The following is an 18180-nucleotide window of genomic DNA, read 5'->3' on the forward strand; positions in this document are numbered from 1 at the left end:
GGGGATTATTTTCAAAACCTGCAAAGTTGTGAACCAAACAAAAGCTCTCTCTTAGGCTGAGTAATTTAGAACATATATGCATTAGAGGATGCACAGGCACCATGCTCCAGTCCTTGTAGAGTCCTGCTAGCTCTATATGAGTTTTCAGAATGATCCAGTAAGAACCAGGTTACTGCATGACACCACTGTCTGCCTTGTCTTGACAAGCAAGCCGCTTGCCAGAATGATGTGTCTGACAAACACGTTATAAAGGTGACTACCTCCTCCAGTTTTTTGTCACATCTGTAACTGAGTTCCATAATATAATATGGAGAAAAACATTTCCCTTTTCATAAAATTGGCTCATAGCATGCTCAGGAATCTACTACAACATTCATTTTGTGAAGACATCATTGTGCAAAACTAGTTCTGGGAGTCATTAAATAAAAAGTTCTCATTTTAGTAGGTCATGCTATTCTGAAGGGCTAGTTGCTTGTTACTGACCCTGACTCATGCAGTGGAACTGTGGAGCTCTGTTTGCCTCCCAAACCATATCTGCTTTGTTTAATTAGTTCAGCACATTTTTACATGGGTCAGCATTTTTACTCTTGTGGAAGGCTAAACCATGAACTCCTTTGCTTAATGGATCAGCAAAATTGCTAGCTAGAGCACCCAAATTCCAGAATCCTTTTGTTGATGGTTCATGAAAGAGAGGAGGAAAACAAACATGCTTGTTTATAACAAGTAGGGGGACAGAATCTAATTAGTTATGCATACACAAAATGTATTTTTCCATTTCAAAGCTGTTTTTAATAGTCTTTCTGGTCTAATCCATCTGCATACAATTAGTGATATGGTGATAGAGGTTGCACTCATCCATAATAGTTACTTCTTCTTGGAGTCACCAAAACCTGATTTTTTTCTGGAAGTACTTCACATATTCTTGTTTGGACCAGGCTAGGACACAGCTTATCAAATTCTGTGAAATTCATGCCTTGGACCTATTAAATGCTTAGTGGCTGCTACCCTCAGTCTAGAAAAAGTGTTTCAAGTAGCTACCAGTCTTCTGCATGTTTGGAACATTTTATTCCTGACCTATCCACCTCTTTATCATTCCTAGTCCACAAATTGTAAATCATTACTAAAAACCAAACACATATGTTAAACCACAACAGCGATGCAGATACAAATATACAACCCCCATGTCTAAAATTCATGTGATTTAGTTTTATAATATTGACAATGACATCTTTCTGATTCTTAGCATCTTTTTAAGGTGGGCATGGAGAATGCCTGGCTTAGTCTGTGGGGTTTCTCTCTCTGGTCCATCAGCTTCTTCCCCAGGGCCTGTTTCTTTCCCAAAAGCAGAATAAATCTCTTATCTCTGCTCATCAGCTCATCAGAGGCAAGGGCTTTACCCTGCATAGTGCTGAGATAAGGAACCTTTCTCCATGCTTTGCTGTGAGAACACTGCTTTTTCATCCGTTAATCATGGCAAGGTTTAAAGGTTTCTGCCTAAAGCCCTACACCCTACAATAGAATAGACTGGAATCTTCCATACCTCAACTGACTGGTGCAGGTAAGCTGAGAAATAAGACAGCCAATTTTGATTCCCATCATGGAATATTGAATAGAGGTGCTTAAAGCTCCCCACCCAGCATACCATGAAAATGTCCCCACAGCTAAAGTGCAAGGAATAGCTGAGAAAATAATCCCTTCTTTCTCAGATGACTTGCATGGATTAGCTGAAGTGATGGTGATGGGAAGGTGTGTGTGAGGGTCAATGGAAAGAATGGTGTGTGTGTCTGTGCATGAGAGGGAGAGAGAGGGAGACTTGAGTAAGGGTAGGTGCTAGTTGCAGCCCAAGTGGGTATGTGGCCCATGCGTGTTTTCCTAGGATGCAAACAGGTCCTCAAGCTAGAAAAAGTTTTCCATCTATTTTAAGGCATGTAATTCACAAGCCATTACAAGGACTAAACTATTTAATTTATTAAAATGTTTTAGTAAACAGTACGACAGAGAAATACTATACATTCATATTTGCACAGTACTGCAAATGAATCTTCCTTTTGTTTGACTTTTCAGCAGCTTGGGAATGTTCATATGTATTCATATAAGAAATCTTTCATCCACTAAAGTTTTGGATGCCAAATTCTTCTGTCCAAATGTATTACGAATAAACCTAAAAACCTGAAAAGATAAAACCAGTTTCAAATGTTATGGCATAAATTGTACAAAATACTATTTTATAGCAGGAAATTGCTCATAAGATGGCCTGTTGTGCTAATGCTCCATGCTTTTTAATTTCTGCTTAGGTTACTGTCTTGGATTTTCCAAGCGTGATCAAGTCAAACGAAGAATCTCACATAATAAGAGTGAGCATAAAGAGCTGAATGCAAGACTTCATTGTTTTTGTGATCCTAATAGAAACCGTAAAGAAAGCAAATTTTCAAGAGAGTTAGTTATAATACTTTTATCTCCAGAAATCTTGCATTCCCATCATTGAATGACTGTCCTTCCAAAAATGGAATAGCAAATTTAATATAGCAGAGCTTGCTACTAATAATATCATTGTGTTATCAACCCCAGAACAGCAAAGAACTTTATAATGGGTAGTGTAGCAATGAACATATGTGAGAGAAAGAGGGACAAACATGTATTTTTATGATTATATTGCTAAATTATGCTCATAACTTAGGAGAGAGACATCAAAAGCCCAATCCTAACTTCAAGATACAAGACTGCCGCGTCTATGTTCCAACAATAGCAGGAGGATGCAAATGGTTCCATGACCTAGCATAGCCCCCTCAGAATAAGAGTAGCCATCTCTGATGTGCCATGGCAACAAACGTTCCCTTACTCTGAGGGTATTTTGTAAGGATTTGATAAGGCTGGAATTGGGGTCTATGCCACTGCTACATTTACTCTTGTAGCAAGTCTGGGACTCGTAATCATATGAAATGCTGGGTCTAGGACAGACTACAGGTCTAACATTTATCCCTCAGCCAATGAAGCAAGTATTAGCCTCTTGGAAAAATCCTAGAGGCCATGTGGCAAAGCATGCAAACAGCCAGGAGAACTATTGTGGGCTTTCTTGTTTGAGCAATGCAAGTTTTACTGGGAAGTGAGGCAATACTGGATGGTTCTTCACTAATTGCCTAACAGAGACTGCTATTTGACTTTTATAAACTGAATATATATTGTCACCCAGTCCCCCTCCCTTCAGACAGGTAGTAGAAGGACAAGATTCTATACATATATATTACTGGTAAAAAGAAGCCAGCCTGAAGGACAGGCTCAATAGTGCACACACATATCAAACTTACATTAATATTTTAAGGAGTATAACTTTTCACAGAAACAACTAACATATTTTACAGTAGTTCATTTTGCTTTCCTTAATAGTTCATTTTGCTAGTGTGTTTCATCTTTTCCGTTAAACTGTAAAGGAAGTATAATAAAGGAAGCATCACCAGTTCCACTTTTAATTTTTGTAGAATTTGGCAGGTTTAGCTATGAACAATAGTAGTATTCTCTCTTCAGCCTGCAGATAAATGGGAGAGCCACAAAAGGTAGTGGCAGTAACCAACTTGGATGACTATAAAAGGGATTAGGCACATTTTTGGAAGATAAGGCTATCGATTGCTACTAGATAGCATCGGTATGTATTTTTTCCAGTGCTGGAAACAGTGCAACAGCTGATGAGCAGGCGAGTGCTATTACATTCATGTCCTATGAGGCTTCCCACAGGTATTCATTTAGCCACTGTGTGAACAGAATGCTGGACTGGATACATCTTTGGTTTGATTTATCATAGCCCTTATGTTCTTATATATATAAACTGCTATAACCATATCAAAATGACTTTCCAATAAGGAGGCTTACCTCTTGTTGTAAATATGTAAGAACAGCAGCTAAAACAAAACTTTGGGTAGCCATATCCACAATGGCAAAAAACAGCACATCAAAGATGAGAAGCATAGTTTCATTGCCATAGTAAAGAACATCACTAAAAGAGTGCCCTTCATCTGCAAGAAAGAAAATAATCTGTTGATAAATCTGTATAACAAATGAGAAAGCCATCTATGCTCTATGGGTGATTTTTAGTTATGTATCCAATGTAATTGCAAATTTGGAGTTTCTATTAGAGCATTTCAGTGCTTTACAATTTCTTTAATATTCAAATATACATAAAAAATAAAATTTGGAACCTCCAAATCCCAAAGCTTTGCTAGACTAATTCCTTGTATTATGTCAGTAAAGCAACCATGTATTTAACAACTCATTTGTTCACCACTGGTGACCAGAACTTACACACAGGCAAGGGAGTAAGCTTGTGGAGGTAGGATGGATTACTCTATCCTTCCTGGGGCAGCCTGCTTGATTTCTATGCTAGATGTCTTTTCTTCTGCAACTGGCATAGAAATGCAACAGGCTGGATGATAAGAGGTGATGGATTACTTCATTCCACTTGTGTCTGCCCTCTTGGAAAGTTTTTTTGTTTTTTTTTTTAAATTAGACCAATGAAGAGCCACTGTTCTGTAACATTATTTGTGGCCTTATTCATAAACTGCATTGTGTAACTACTTCATCAAGTACTGATGTCTAATTCTATGATTGGCAATCTTCTTTAATTATGCTTGCAAAATGGAGCTCAGGTAGCAACATTCAGGATGACTGTATAAACACAGCAAGTTAGATCACCTCTTCTCTTCCGAACTCTGGAGAGTAGTTTACTCTTTTACAAGTTGACAGCATAGGCTGTGGGAAGCAGTGTACAGTTTCAATGAACAGCTCTTTAGAATCCTAAGCGTAATATTGCAGGAGTTAATGCTGATGAAGCTACAGCAACTTTAGGGGAGTCATTAGCCAGGAGAATTTGTGTAGTAAGCTTTGCTTACCCAGATGCATTGTGATGATCTTTCCTGTTGCAGATATACCATATTTTCTCCTACTACTATGCAATTTATTTATTTGCAGACATATTTATTCCTAGGATATTCATAAAGAAGTTGGAGAGTTTCAATTTTATATGATATCTTTGGTATACTCCTGAGGCATTAAAGCATTCTGTCACAGAAATGCCTAGGGCTCATTCAAATACAAGCTGTTAGGATTCATCTGCTTGCATAAAAGAAAATTCTAAAATCTAGGTTGATAATACCATTATAAAAGATGCTCTTTTCCATTGGTTCCATAAACTCCATTCCAAGGATTCGTTCTAATAACAATTTGTCTTTTACGATGTAATCCATTTCCTTATGAACCTATAAAATTAGAAAACAACATCTCCAAATAAAACTAAAGAACATTTGCATTACAAAACTACTTAGAATAAAAAGCAAGGGCAAAATTTGTGCTCAAGGTGAATCATGTAACAGATTACAAGCCAATTGTTACTGTAACTGTCTGAACACAAGAACAGCAGAATAAAAGCTATGAAAAGAAAACACATTTTGAAAGTGAGCAAAGAATAAGTAAATCACACAAGGATGAGGCCAAAGGCCTAAAGAAACAAAGAGGTTTTCAAAAGGTGACGGGAAACCAATATAATCAAAATAAGGTGGATTTCCAAAGGCAGGTAGTTTTGCTTCATGGACACCACAATAAAGAACACTTTACATACATTACAGAGATGTTAAAAAAGGAATTGCTATAGTATAGTATTCTTGTTGTGAGCCATCCAGAGACGGCAGAGTGATGGATGGCCTAGAAATATCCAAAATAAATAAATAAATATTGATTGCAGGGTAGTAAAATAAAATGCAATCTGATGCTCAGTCTACAGGCTTATTCAAAATAAAGAATAAATCACAAGCTCCTATATCAAAATCATTATTCAATATTTTAACTAAATGTCAGTTGGAATACGTACATGATCAATAAATGAGCCTAGAAATTTATTCATAGTATGGTATGCTTTAGTGCTCTGTTCAAATGTAGTTGCAGAAGAATTCAAAAGCCGACCTGGACCATGTTTCTGGGAAGAAAAAGAGAGGAGTATAAAACATGCATGCCTAGGGATTCTTTTGGAACATGTGGGAAGTCTCTGATGTCCCCACGCTTGGAGAGTGAACACTTGGAATGAAATAACTGATTGCTCCCTTTTAAAAAAAGGAATCATTCTTAAGACAGTATCTTCTGAGATTTTTCTAAATTCCAAGGATCCACTATACCTCAGAGTTCAAGGATGATGCTCCAATGCAGTAGATGCATCTGAGAAGAGAGGAAGTAACCTCTCGCATTACACCAGCTGAGCATGTGGGTGTGGTGCACTTTCCTTATTGCTATGTCAACTGAGTAACTGAACTGGCTGCAATGGATACACCTCTATGACTTCCTTTTTAGGTTCTTTTTAAAAATCACATTTTAAATATATACAACAGAAAACAGTCTACCAAAAACATACATACCCTTGTTAATGTTTCATGAATCCTGTCATATTGCTGCCTCATCTTGCTTGAAACAGAAATTTGAAATGTTTGGCCATCTGTGTTTGGTAGCAAACCTCTTTGACTACACAGATTCTCCTGAGGAATGGCACAAAGTGTAATTGTAATAATGTGCACAAAGATTCAGCTCAAGAATGTATTATCCCTGACACTTTAAGTATAACTGCATTTGTGTAACCTCTGTGTTTGCCTTTTCGTATTGTGGAAAATCAAAATGCCCAAGGCAAAATATTGCTCAATGTTATACAGATGTAAAAGGAATGGATTATGGATGGTGATATTATTGTTACTGTAACTTTTTCTATAGTGAATGGTGAAAAGATTATCTCTAATGGATGCCATGGTATTATCTTTTTATAATGGGCTGTTCACACATAACAAGAAGTCATTGTGAGCAAATTTCCCTGCAGGGCTTCTTCTTGAATTACTGGGTGCCATTTTGAAAAGTCATGCTGTGAGACTTGTATATATATGCCCAAACGAAGTCACGATGGTTTTTTGGAATAGTTAGCAAGTCACCCCAAACCATAAAATGGGGCATGGATTATGGTTGGCTTGTGAGCATGTAAGAAAATGCTCTCCTCCACAGCTTGAATTTTTTAAAATGCAAAATGGCAAGCTCAGGTGAAGAATACACTTGCCATTTTGTATACATTAGAACTTACCCTTGGTAACCTGTTTAGATCTAAACCTAACTAGATCCCAGCTCTTTAGATCTCAACTATACAATTAAGAATGGTTAAGCTCTCACAAACCGTTAATAATAGTGCACCTGTAGTCCCTCATTCCTCGTTTTTTTACATACCGCTTCTCTCTTTAGGTTCATATTCATCTCTTCCATATTGGTGTCTGAATGGCCATGTACAGACCGACCATGAATATAATACCCAAAGCATCTGTGTGACAGCAGAAAGACTGAAATCTATAAAGCAAGGAAAATAAAATTCAGCATCTGAGCACATACAGATTCAGATAACATTATGATTTCAAAATGTTTCTTTTCAATGAGAATTTGAATCCTCTTTGCATAACTCTGGGCTAGTAATGCATTTTGCAACTGCAGTATTTCTCAACACCACCATGCTGCAGCTAGTATGTAACAATACATTCTGAAGTTAGGCAGTAACTTTAGTGTTGTGGCATTTGTGAAATAATATGTGTATTTGTCTGAGAGAGGGAGTGTTTGGTGTGCAGATTACCCTTCCACAATCCCAAGACTGCAGGGTTGAGGGTAGGATGGTAGAAGTTAGAATGATGAAGAATGCAGGTTTGCTTAACTGCAATTGTTCAGATGTCATAAAAAGTCTTTACAATGCTAAAAAATTAACAAAATAGGTTTGTGCTTTTTCTAGCCACTTTCTGAATTCAGGAATTTAGGCTATTGTATTCCCATGAATGAAAACATTCTGACAGTACTATGGAGAACTCTCCCAAGTGTACTAAATCATACATAGGATATTCCTTTTCAAGGATACTGGTCACAGGACGGAGCATTAAATTATACCCTGTTGAGCTTTTGGTGAAGAAGCTGGTAAAGTTTCTTCACAGTTAGGTCTAGTTATCAAGTACGAGAAAATACTAACAAGTAAAGTAAAACTCACCGTAGTTTAAAATGTTAATACTCTTTGTCAAGAAAGCTACCAAGAATAAAAATTACTTACATTACTCATACAGCATAAATCAACAAACTGCCTTATCTTATCTTCTACAAATCTTTCATAAAAGACTGAAAAGTACACAATCTGGGGAAAAAAAGAAACAGTTTACCAATCCATTCATGAAATGTACTTTTTATTTATTTTAGGTGAGCTAATTTTAAAGTGGAAGCCACCAGTTGCCTAATATGCCATTGGTTTGGAAAGTCTCAGGCACTGTCCCTCTGCACCACAGCTCCCCACAAACACTGGGGAAATTCCAGAGAAGTAAAAACCAGGATGTGGTGCATGTATAATTCCCAATGATTTCAGTTACTGGATTTACACAAGACAACAACCTATCATGGGTAACTAGTCCTAGTGGGCTGTCAGGTAATCTGAACTCAGACTGTTTCCTGAATAGTGGTTTATTCTGGGGCAACAAGCCACCCTGACAATTCATAGCTGGTTCTAGTTCAGCTCCACATTGAGCTGCTATATCATCTGAACCCATGATATCCATTTCATTGTGGGTTGCAGGGAATGGTTAATGAGCCAACTGGCAAGTTGCAAAAAGCCTTCTGCTTCACCTGTGGCATGACCAGAGATTGAACCTCTACTGATGTCCAAGAGTCCCTTGTTCACTACCCTAAAACAAAACACAACGCAACGCAACGCAACACAAACAAAGCCTTGTCCCCAGAAAATTGTGCAAATGTGCTTATAATATGTGCTGTCATGTGCAAATGTGTCTGATATGTGTGGTTATGTCTGGACAATTTCTTTATCTGTTTGGCTGTCAAAATGGAGCAGTGAAATGAAGCAGATTAACATGCAAGGACAATGACATTTGGCTAACTGGCATAAAGTTGCCAGCACAAATGAAGGAGGAAAAGTAGCAAATGCAAGTATACCAAAAGTATGTGTGGGGATAATATCAAGCCCTGCTTAGCAATGCAATTTTCTCAATTTTAAGTGCTGAGGACATTTTTCAGTGACCTCCACCTTTTTACCACTTCCCCGAGTCTCCAACTGGTCTAGAAAGTGGAGATATTGGCTTCTCCCATTTTCCTGAGTTCTTTTCGTAGTCCTTACTGTTGCAGTTACTGCAGTTCCCTGACAGGCACACAAATTTCATCCCATTTACTTCCCAGCCCTTAAATTAATGCAAATCTCCCTTCCATTTACTTCCAGGCTGTTAAATTGCCATATATTTCTGTAGGTTTTTAAAAAAAATAATGCAAAGTTTTACCTGTATTATGGCAATAACTAACCAAAGTGCAGCAGACACGCCATATCTCAGAATACGGCTCCAGGGTGCTATGTAACTTTCAGGGCTTCTAGTAAGACTAGAAGAAGGATCCATTAAGGCCAGATTTGAAAATCCCACAACCTGAAAGGAGAATTTTACAAAAACCCATTTTAGAGAATGTATTAGTGATGGTCATTAGAAAAATATTCTCTACCTGGCAGTGATTATGTATGCCACTGCCTTTAGTGTGTATCTCAGTGCTCAAAACAGAAGATAATACTTTGCCAACATCCATTTTTATTTAAATAATTCTATACATTACTATGATATAGAAGGTTTGCAGTTATGATGCAGATGTGCTTAGTTGTGATAGATGAATTCAGAAGACAATATTTTAAATTCCTCCATCAAAATCAGCAGCACCATTTTAGTAAGACTTAGTAAAAAAATCCCAGTGCTGTATATTTTTATCCTTGGAACTTAAAGATTTGACAATTCAGATGAATAAACACTGATTGCAATCCTTTGTGATGTCAAGTATTTAACTGTGCAACTTGTTTCACTTCCCGATACATAAATATCATTTAGCAGTCAAGACTCAAAGCTGCAAAGGGATTTATGGGCAGTCTAATTCAAAGTGAAAGCAGTGATGCATATTAACTGAGATGCATATTACAAAGAAATATCTTCAAAGCAGAGCTTTTTAATAATAAATGCATGAAGTAAGTAGGCCTCCCCTGCCTCTCAGAATGTGCTAAAGATAAAGCATCTACTAACCATTTTATTTACTTTTATTGAACTAGAGCACAAATACTTTTTAGCTGCAAGTGCATTTTGCATACATTAAAAAGGACTGATGTCTACTTATCGCATTCCCTTTGTCTTTAACATGCAGCTGTGATAACAGACCTTATCTGTGAGTTTTATATTTGATTAATAGAAATAAAACAGCATACAGTTCCACCTTAAACTATTATACTAATATTTTCTCATCAGCTTCCCCCAACTAAATTTTAGCATATTGTCTACATACTAAGTTTAGAAACTTCCAACAGCAAACAGATGATGATGAAATGTGAAAATCACCTCTAAAAAGAAGAGAACAGCAAACACTTGAAAGAGCGGATTTATTTTCCTGATGGTCTGAATTTCATTCCACTCATTTGCTATGAAATATGTTCTCCATATGCTGACTGGTGCCGAAATGCTTCTTATGCCATTTTCTCCTATGAAACAGCAAATTAAAATTGGAAAAAATTTTAAAGTATAGCATCATCAATACAAGCACAGGAGCATTACCCTTTATTAGTGAGGGCACATGGTCCCATACAAACTTAATTGACTATAGCTGGGATATGGGAATTCCTTGTTTCCTGGGACTACTTTTTGCATTCCAATAGAAGCAGGTTCTTGTTGAAGATCTGACTTACATGTAACTTTCCCCAGGCTTCTATACTTGGTAGCTTCCAGATATTTTGGACCACAACTCTTAGCATTCCTAACAACTGACTATGCAGGCTGGGGCTAGTGGGCAGTTGAAGTACACAGTATTTGGGGAGTACCAGGCTGGGGAAGGCTGCCCTACCTTTGAAATATAAAATGGTTCTGTGTCTTATCTTTATCACATGGACACTATAGAAACATGTGCTTCTAAGCTTGGACCCATCAAAGCCTACCTCAGAAGAAAGGTTTCTATAAAGCAAAGGTGATTTGCTTATGGTTCTGTAAATGTTCTATCACAGCCAACAGTAATGGATAATGGGAGTTGGAGGGCAAAATATTGGGAAGGCCACAAGTTGACCATTCCTGTGGTAATAATGTTATGTTATAGGAAAAGGATATATAGTTGCTCCACGTATGATATACAGAAACAGGTACATGTTATTTTACTAGGGACATTTTTGCCAGTTAAGTGAAACACAAAAAAGAGAGAATTGTAAAAATAATTTTCTTGCAGGCTGCAAGTTAATCAGCCCATTGAAAAGATATATAGTAATAACTTAATTGCTCTGGTTGTATACAAACAGATGCTTTTCAAATACCTTCAACTGCCTTAAGTACTTTTCCTTTTGGACGCTCCCAGTCAATGAAAAAAATATCTATTGTAAGTTGGGAAACAAGCAGATGCAGAAATTCCAGAGCCTAAGGAAATTATTTAATGAAAGAAAAATAAGTGAAATTAGGAAAACAACTAATAAAAACAAGCAGTCAGCATTCAGAATCACACAAAGAAAAGCATTTCCAGTGCTATCTAGTACAGCTGGATACAGAAATGGAAAAAGCCAGTAGTTTTCTCTAGTGCAATAGTGTATTGTTTGAAAGTGTAGGACTCCTTTTCAGAGCAAGATGGAAAATTCCTTGGTTTCCCATCAGCACCATAAAGACCTGTCTTCTTCTGCACTCCACAACATATAGTAGTACAAAATGAAGAAATGTCCTATTCAGACTATATATAAGGGTTTCTAAAGGCTGTTCCTCAGGACATGTGTAAATTTTCCTGTGCAGCAGATTTAATTCATTCACTGAATAAATCTCACTTATATGGGAAGGGGACTTTGGAGGCTAGCAGGATGACCCACTACAAGAAGTGCCTTGCCACCAGCAGAGAAGTCCATGTGCTGTCAGGCTGGTGCTTCTTGTTGAAGCAGGAAGGATAATGGTATTCCCATCAAAGAGGCTCCTTTCTTTCTCCAGATGAACAAAAATGTATTGAAGTTTGGTAATACTGCTTTTAAATGTTGAGGGTTCATCTGCTTTTTATTTCTGATAAATAAAGGCATAACTGAGAGTTTAAAAAGAAATGGAAAAAGTCTGTTTCTGTTCTACATCTATCAACAATCTGTGTGTATTTCTGTGTATCATATGCATATACTTTCTGTGACTCTGACTGAATATATTGAGGGGACAGCAAGAGGCATGTGGAGAAGGCATACAGGTCAGTTCATGGGCTGTATGCCATCTCCATCAGGATGAGAAGTGGCACATACAGCTGACCTGTGGGGAAAGGAAGAGGCATGTGAATGAGGCATCCAACTCAGCTGGAATGATGAAGTGGCAGAATCCTTTTCTCTGTGCTTTTGGCAGCGAAGAGAAAGGCAAAACAGGTGATGGAGCTACGCTATCATGAATGCTCACAGATGTTATCTAGCCTGTAGAAGGCCTGATGGGTGGCCCATCCCCTATTCTGATCTCCACCCCTGCCTTAGTGAACTCTCACTGTTTTCAATTTAGCATCGATAAGCTATAGCAGTTTTGCATCTGGAAAACAAGTATAGCTGTCATACTGGAAAGGCAGTTTGCTTACCTTCAGAGCAAAAGCACATCCGACATAAGAAACAAAATAATCTTCTTGTCTTGGCAGGGGTAAGAGCACAGATACAAATTGCTGAGCCTGTGGAGTGAAGCAGCCTGTAACTACATGCATGTTTAATCATATACCAACTTCTAGAACTAGTTGTAAAATAGTGACTGCAAAATAACTTATTTTGCAAAATAGTTATCACAGCCTAAATAAAGCTAGGATTTATAGTATGTTAACAAGCCCTGTTTACTACTGCAAGCACATTTAAAGTGTAAGGAAGAGGTGAATGGAAAGTGTAAGGACAAACACGCCAAATATTTTACACATACAACTTGCCTTAATGGTCTGATAAGAAAAGCCAAAAAGGAAAATAAGCACATAAACTTTCAGATGCCATATACATGCACATAATTTATTCATTTTACTTCCCACTCTACTAAAAACACAAAACACTTACTTTGAAGAATATAAGCCAATAAATCCCTGTTCCCACTGTGATGATGAAGAAAACATTTGCAAGGTCTCCAGCGTAGAACAGCAAGAACTTCAAAACAGTCTATAACGTCAGATGATATATTTATTACACACAAGGAGGAAATCATTTCAAAAAGAGACAGAAAGAAATACTACTTTCAGAAAAGGTTGCACTGACATAGAAATACTTGGGATAATTAGCAGCTTCATGGCTGAGTTTCAGAGAATTGGGCAAAGCCTTGGGAGCGGGGGGGAGGGGAGGGCAACAGAATTCAGCACCTGAATTTGGATCTGTATTTGGACAACACTTCTGCATATTTTACTGATGCATGTATTCAAACAGCCAAGCTAATGTATGGTGGCAGTGCTACTCTCACCATGTTGTTTCATCACCTTCGGTCATCCTCTAATCAACCGGGGCTGCGTTTTGACCTTGTAGGGATAGGGCAGGAGCATTGCTTTTAAAAAGGCATTAAAATACACCCTTAAATAATAGGTCTGGGGTCTTTAACCTTTTTTGGTTGGTGGGTGAATCTAGCGCTCTGAGAGTATTGTGGGTGCTCCCATACAAAGGATGCCATTATGGGGGATTGCCTGTTCATAATATGGCTGATATGATGTGTGTGGCTGGTCTCAACATTTCATTTTTCAGAAGGCAAGCTGTTGAGATTGAAAGAAAAGTAAATTGCCTAGGAACATAATTATAAGGCAAAGGAGCGGGTGGGTCTAAGCTTCAAAACATATCATTTATCTTTTTAATTAAAAAAAGGCTCTGGAGAATAGCAACCTGATTTGCATCATATCAGCTTCCCATTTTTAAGTTTTAATTTTCAAAGAACTTAAGAAATATTTTTTCAATTTGTTTGGAAGAAATACTATTTCTTAGGAACAGTGAAAGAATACTGTTCACGAAAGTGGGTGTATCTTGCTAGGGGAATGGGGCATATCAACAATTTCTCAGCATGTCCCTTGAACCCCTAATGACACCCACTTTGTTGGAACAGCTCTGTGGTAGTGCTGGAGCTACATGGGAAACTGGAGAAAACCACCATTGTGCCCTGTTCCTCATGTGTGAGCAGAGCTCCACTGTGCGCAAGTCTTTTTGGTTACAGAGTTTCTCATTATTTAATAAATTCATCTGAAACAAAAATACAAGCTGATCTATATCTGTATGTATGGCAATTATTTACAAATAAAGAAAGGAACCAATAATGTAGATCATTCTTGATTAGTTTTGAACTCTACAATCTGTTATCATCTTGTAGTTATAAAAAGAGCAAGAAAGGGAAGGCAACATGACTGAACCCTCCTTGAAGAGGTAAAATTTTCAAGGTCAGGCTCAGTTCTTGACTCAAACTCTACCCTAGGTTTTTCAGTTTTAATTCCCTCCCTGTGTGTACCTAGTTTAAGTGTACATGCTTTGCATGCACAAAGTCCCTATTTCAGCCCCAGGATCTGAGAAATACTTTGATCCAAGTTGCTACTGCCAATCATTGTAATCAATACTGAGTTAGTTGAACTTGTTTTTACTTGGTATAAGGCAATGATTTCCCATGTTCCTTGATTTTTCCCCACTCATCAGTCTCTGCTACCTTAGACTGTTCACCTGTAACTTTGTCTCAATTCATTTCTAGCTCTCCCTCATATTAGCAGGATCCTGGAACATCTTATGGGTTCAATAATTCTGGCTTTTGTTGACAATACCCTCTGTAAAAATTCTTGGGGATTCACACATGACACTGTCTCAGTTAATCCTGCACACCACTATCTCCCTAGGTCCAGAAAGACAAAAGGCCATCTCTTTATGCAGGATTGTTTCAATAGTTACTCAGACTGATCATTCACAATCAACTCCTGATACTTCCCTCAACATGATACGTGAAGGATATACTGGAAAGTTGAACCCGAACAGAAAACTGCTAAACTGTGTACTTTGGTCATTAACACACTGGGTAGATTTGAGGAGGCTTCTGTGTAATTAGCTTTTTTCTCCCACCCATCATTTGTGGCTAAACGTCCTGGGCAATCTACAGAGTTGCTATAAAGATCATTGAGATAAAATATCGTGTTCTGAATACCCCAAGAATGCTACATAAATTATTTAATTAGTTGAGATCTTAGTGTACTTTTATAGACTGCATGAGCACAGCTGCTTATGTCAGTCCGGTCCTGCCTACACCATTCACGGGTGACTATGGCTACAATCCTAGCATAGATATATGCCAGCAAATCCCACAGAACTTTATTCTGGGTCTTATGTTTGAGCAAACAAGTTCACATTTGACCAGTCTGACTACAGAAGCATAGCTTGGAGATTTAGCAAACAGAATCTGTATTACAGAAAATGGGAAGACATGTGCATAGGCTGTGTACATTTAAGATTTGTTATGTAAGGTAGGACTATCCATCATTCATACCTGCAAGTCAATCATAGGGCTCCCTATGCGTCTCTTCCAGCCAGCAGTCTTGAGAAGGGACCATAAAACTGCCAGACCACCCAGAACACCTAGTGCTATCTGAAGGAAGAGAAAAACAAACTTGTGGTTGTATCTGTGCCTACTCTGAAGTACACCCCACAAATTTCAACAAGGCTTACTCCAAGTAAGTGTATATAGGATCATAGCCAAATGATTACGGTGCTTTTTCTGGGTTACAAATTGTAAAGGCATTAAACATTTGGGAGGAAAAAGAACTTACATCAGTCTGAATACGAGCTTCTGACTGGTTCATTTCATAGTTGATGGCGAATGAAACCTCAAGAACAAAATAATTATTTTAACATATTAATAAAATCAACTTTACTGAAATTCCATATCCCGTACTTTATTAATTCACAGTACATAAAATGTAAAAAAGTGATAGTCAGTGTAAGTTATGGGGTTGCTAATCTGATGTGCTAGAGACTTTAAAGTTTTGTTTCACAGGGCTCTTCAGCTGTAGCCATGGACCTTATTGAGAGGAACTAATGGTGACTGACAAGAGATAGGCCATCAGGAGCCCTCAAGATACCCTGGCTTTGCACGCTGATACAATGATATCTATGGTCCACACACAGAATCTGGACTCTGGAAGATTATAACATTATATAACCTATGCAATAGAACTACTGTTAAATGAAGCCCGGAAAATTCAAGTCAATATAGGATCTAAGTAAGGACTTACCATTACATTTTCAGTATCAGGATTTTGGACCAGTATATCACTGTAGGCAATTGTTATCAGAGGAGGGTAGATGGCTCCTCTCTGTGTGTTAGGCACAAGACGAATACTGCAAAAAGATACAGTACAGAATGTTAGCTAAGAAAAATCTGTTCTGACAATAACAGTTTATTATGTAGTTATTTTTTTAAAAAAATATTGGCCACTGAATAACCTGACCAAGGCTCTCTAAACCGCATATGGCAATATAAGACATAGATTACTATACATAACAATAACATATAATTACAGTTGCCATAGATCAAACATCATGGAAAACTTAAGCTGTACTTATGTTCTTACTTACATATACATTAGGTTCTTTGGATTGAGGCCATAAGTTGATCATTTCACATAATATATTATCCTATGCACACTTAGCTGGAAAGAAGTAGTCCCACTGAACTCAGTGAAGCTCATTTCTGAGCAGGCATGTATAGAATCGCGCTGTTAGTGTACACATTTTTTTGGTTTTCTCTCACAACATAGTTGGATCATGCTAATGTCAAAATTATAGCTGGGGAAACTGGAACTGAGGTAGTGCCTTGTTCACCTTTCAGATGTACTTACCTTATTGTTATATCACTAGCAATTCTGATGACCCTTGGCTGCTTTCCCAAGTCATTTTCTCTCCCGCTCAAAGTATCCACCAAAAACATTCTACGTGTCAAAAGCCAGTTGTTCATATTGTTGCCTTTGAAAAGTAAGTTGCAAAATTACATTATTTAAAGTAAAGCAATACACAATTAAAGGGAATGATTTAACAAGGAGACATGGATATAGTAGTATGCAGCAATGGGCACATTTGCACAACTCAATACAACACTCAATGCTAGGTTTCTTCTTTGGCCTGCCATCTGAATGCTGTTATGGTATTTCAGCATGGTACATTTGGTTTAGAGAAAGCACAAACAGAAAACAACAGTCCGTTCTATAGTTTCTTGGTACCATGATCACTTGCTGTGTTGTCTGAAGCTAAAAACATAGCCTCCTGCGGTACTGAAGCTGGACCATGGAAAGAGAGACCCATTGCTGCTGATGCCAAGCAACTAACCAGAGAGCACCACTGACAGCACCATTTAGCAAACCTGTCTGAGGCAACCCTGCTCCTCCTACCCTAAAGATCTTCTTTGAACCAGGAGTGAAAGGTCAGCTGGTCACTTAACTGATCCCCCTAATGCAGCAAGAATCTTCTGGGCAGTGGTGCCAGGCTGGAGACTACATGCTGCAGTGGATTCCCCCTCTTGCATGAACAGTAGGCAAGAAACAGCTGGGTGATGATGCCCACTTGGGAACTGTGCTGCCCCTTTGCAGTGATGCTCATTGTGTTGCATCAGCAGCAGGGATGAGAATCCAATGGGGAGTGCTGCAGAAAGGGGCAGTGCTACTCAGGCCCTCCCAAAATAGTCTGTCCTTGACGGCCCTGCTCAGCTCTTGTAAATTAAAGCTGTCGCTTCCTTTATGGAAGCAAGCCATCCTTCCATCCATTATAGAAGGAAGCCATAGTTGGTCTTCCTTGTCTTCATCTGCCTCCAACTTTTCCTAGCATTATTGCTTTTTCCAGTGAGTCTTATCTTCTCATGATGCAGATTCAGTTATCAAAATCTGATAGCTTCAGTTCATCATTTTTGATTCCAGGGAAAGTTCTAGCTTGATTTCACGAGAACCTACTTGTTTGTTTTCTATTCAGGGTATTCACAAAACTTTCTTCCAGCACCATGTCAATTTTCTTCCTGTCAGCTTTCATCATTGTCCATACAAAGTGATCATGTGGATGATCCTGGCCTTGGTCTCTCGTGAAACATTCTCACACCTGATGATCTTTTCTAGTTCCTTCACTGCAGCCTTTCTAAGTCTGTCTTCTAATTTCTTGGCTGTAATTGCCATTTG

General features: G+C 38.1%; 1 protein-coding gene across 1 annotated transcript in view; it reads right to left on the reverse strand.

Moving 5' to 3' along the window:
- Positions 1–1932: 1932 nt before the first annotated feature.
- Positions 1933–18180, reverse strand: part of TMEM67 (transmembrane protein 67) — a 30749-nt gene continuing 14501 nt past the window's right edge. Inside the window, exons 13-28 of the mRNA XM_044423772.1 lie at positions 16861–16984; positions 16255–16360; positions 15790–15846; positions 15510–15608; positions 13076–13174; positions 12622–12708; positions 11360–11459; positions 10404–10543; positions 9318–9458; positions 8093–8173; positions 7237–7353; positions 6393–6509; positions 5855–5959; positions 5144–5246; positions 3865–4007; positions 1933–2169 (exon numbers count right to left, since the gene is read on the reverse strand). Coding sequence (XP_044279707.1) covers positions 2089–2169; positions 3865–4007; positions 5144–5246; positions 5855–5959; positions 6393–6509; positions 7237–7353; positions 8093–8173; positions 9318–9458; positions 10404–10543; positions 11360–11459; positions 12622–12708; positions 13076–13174; positions 15510–15608; positions 15790–15846; positions 16255–16360; positions 16861–16984 — 1700 coding nt within the window. The 3' untranslated portion in view covers positions 1933–2088. The remainder of the gene's footprint in view (positions 2170–3864; positions 4008–5143; positions 5247–5854; positions 5960–6392; positions 6510–7236; positions 7354–8092; positions 8174–9317; positions 9459–10403; positions 10544–11359; positions 11460–12621; positions 12709–13075; positions 13175–15509; positions 15609–15789; positions 15847–16254; positions 16361–16860; positions 16985–18180) is intronic.

The sequence above is a fragment of the Varanus komodoensis genome, unplaced genomic scaffold (genome assembly GCF_004798865.1).
Source record: "Varanus komodoensis strain SLA01 unplaced genomic scaffold, ASM479886v1 scaffold14_1, whole genome shotgun sequence".
Classification (NCBI taxonomy): domain Eukaryota; kingdom Metazoa; phylum Chordata; class Lepidosauria; order Squamata; family Varanidae; genus Varanus; species Varanus komodoensis.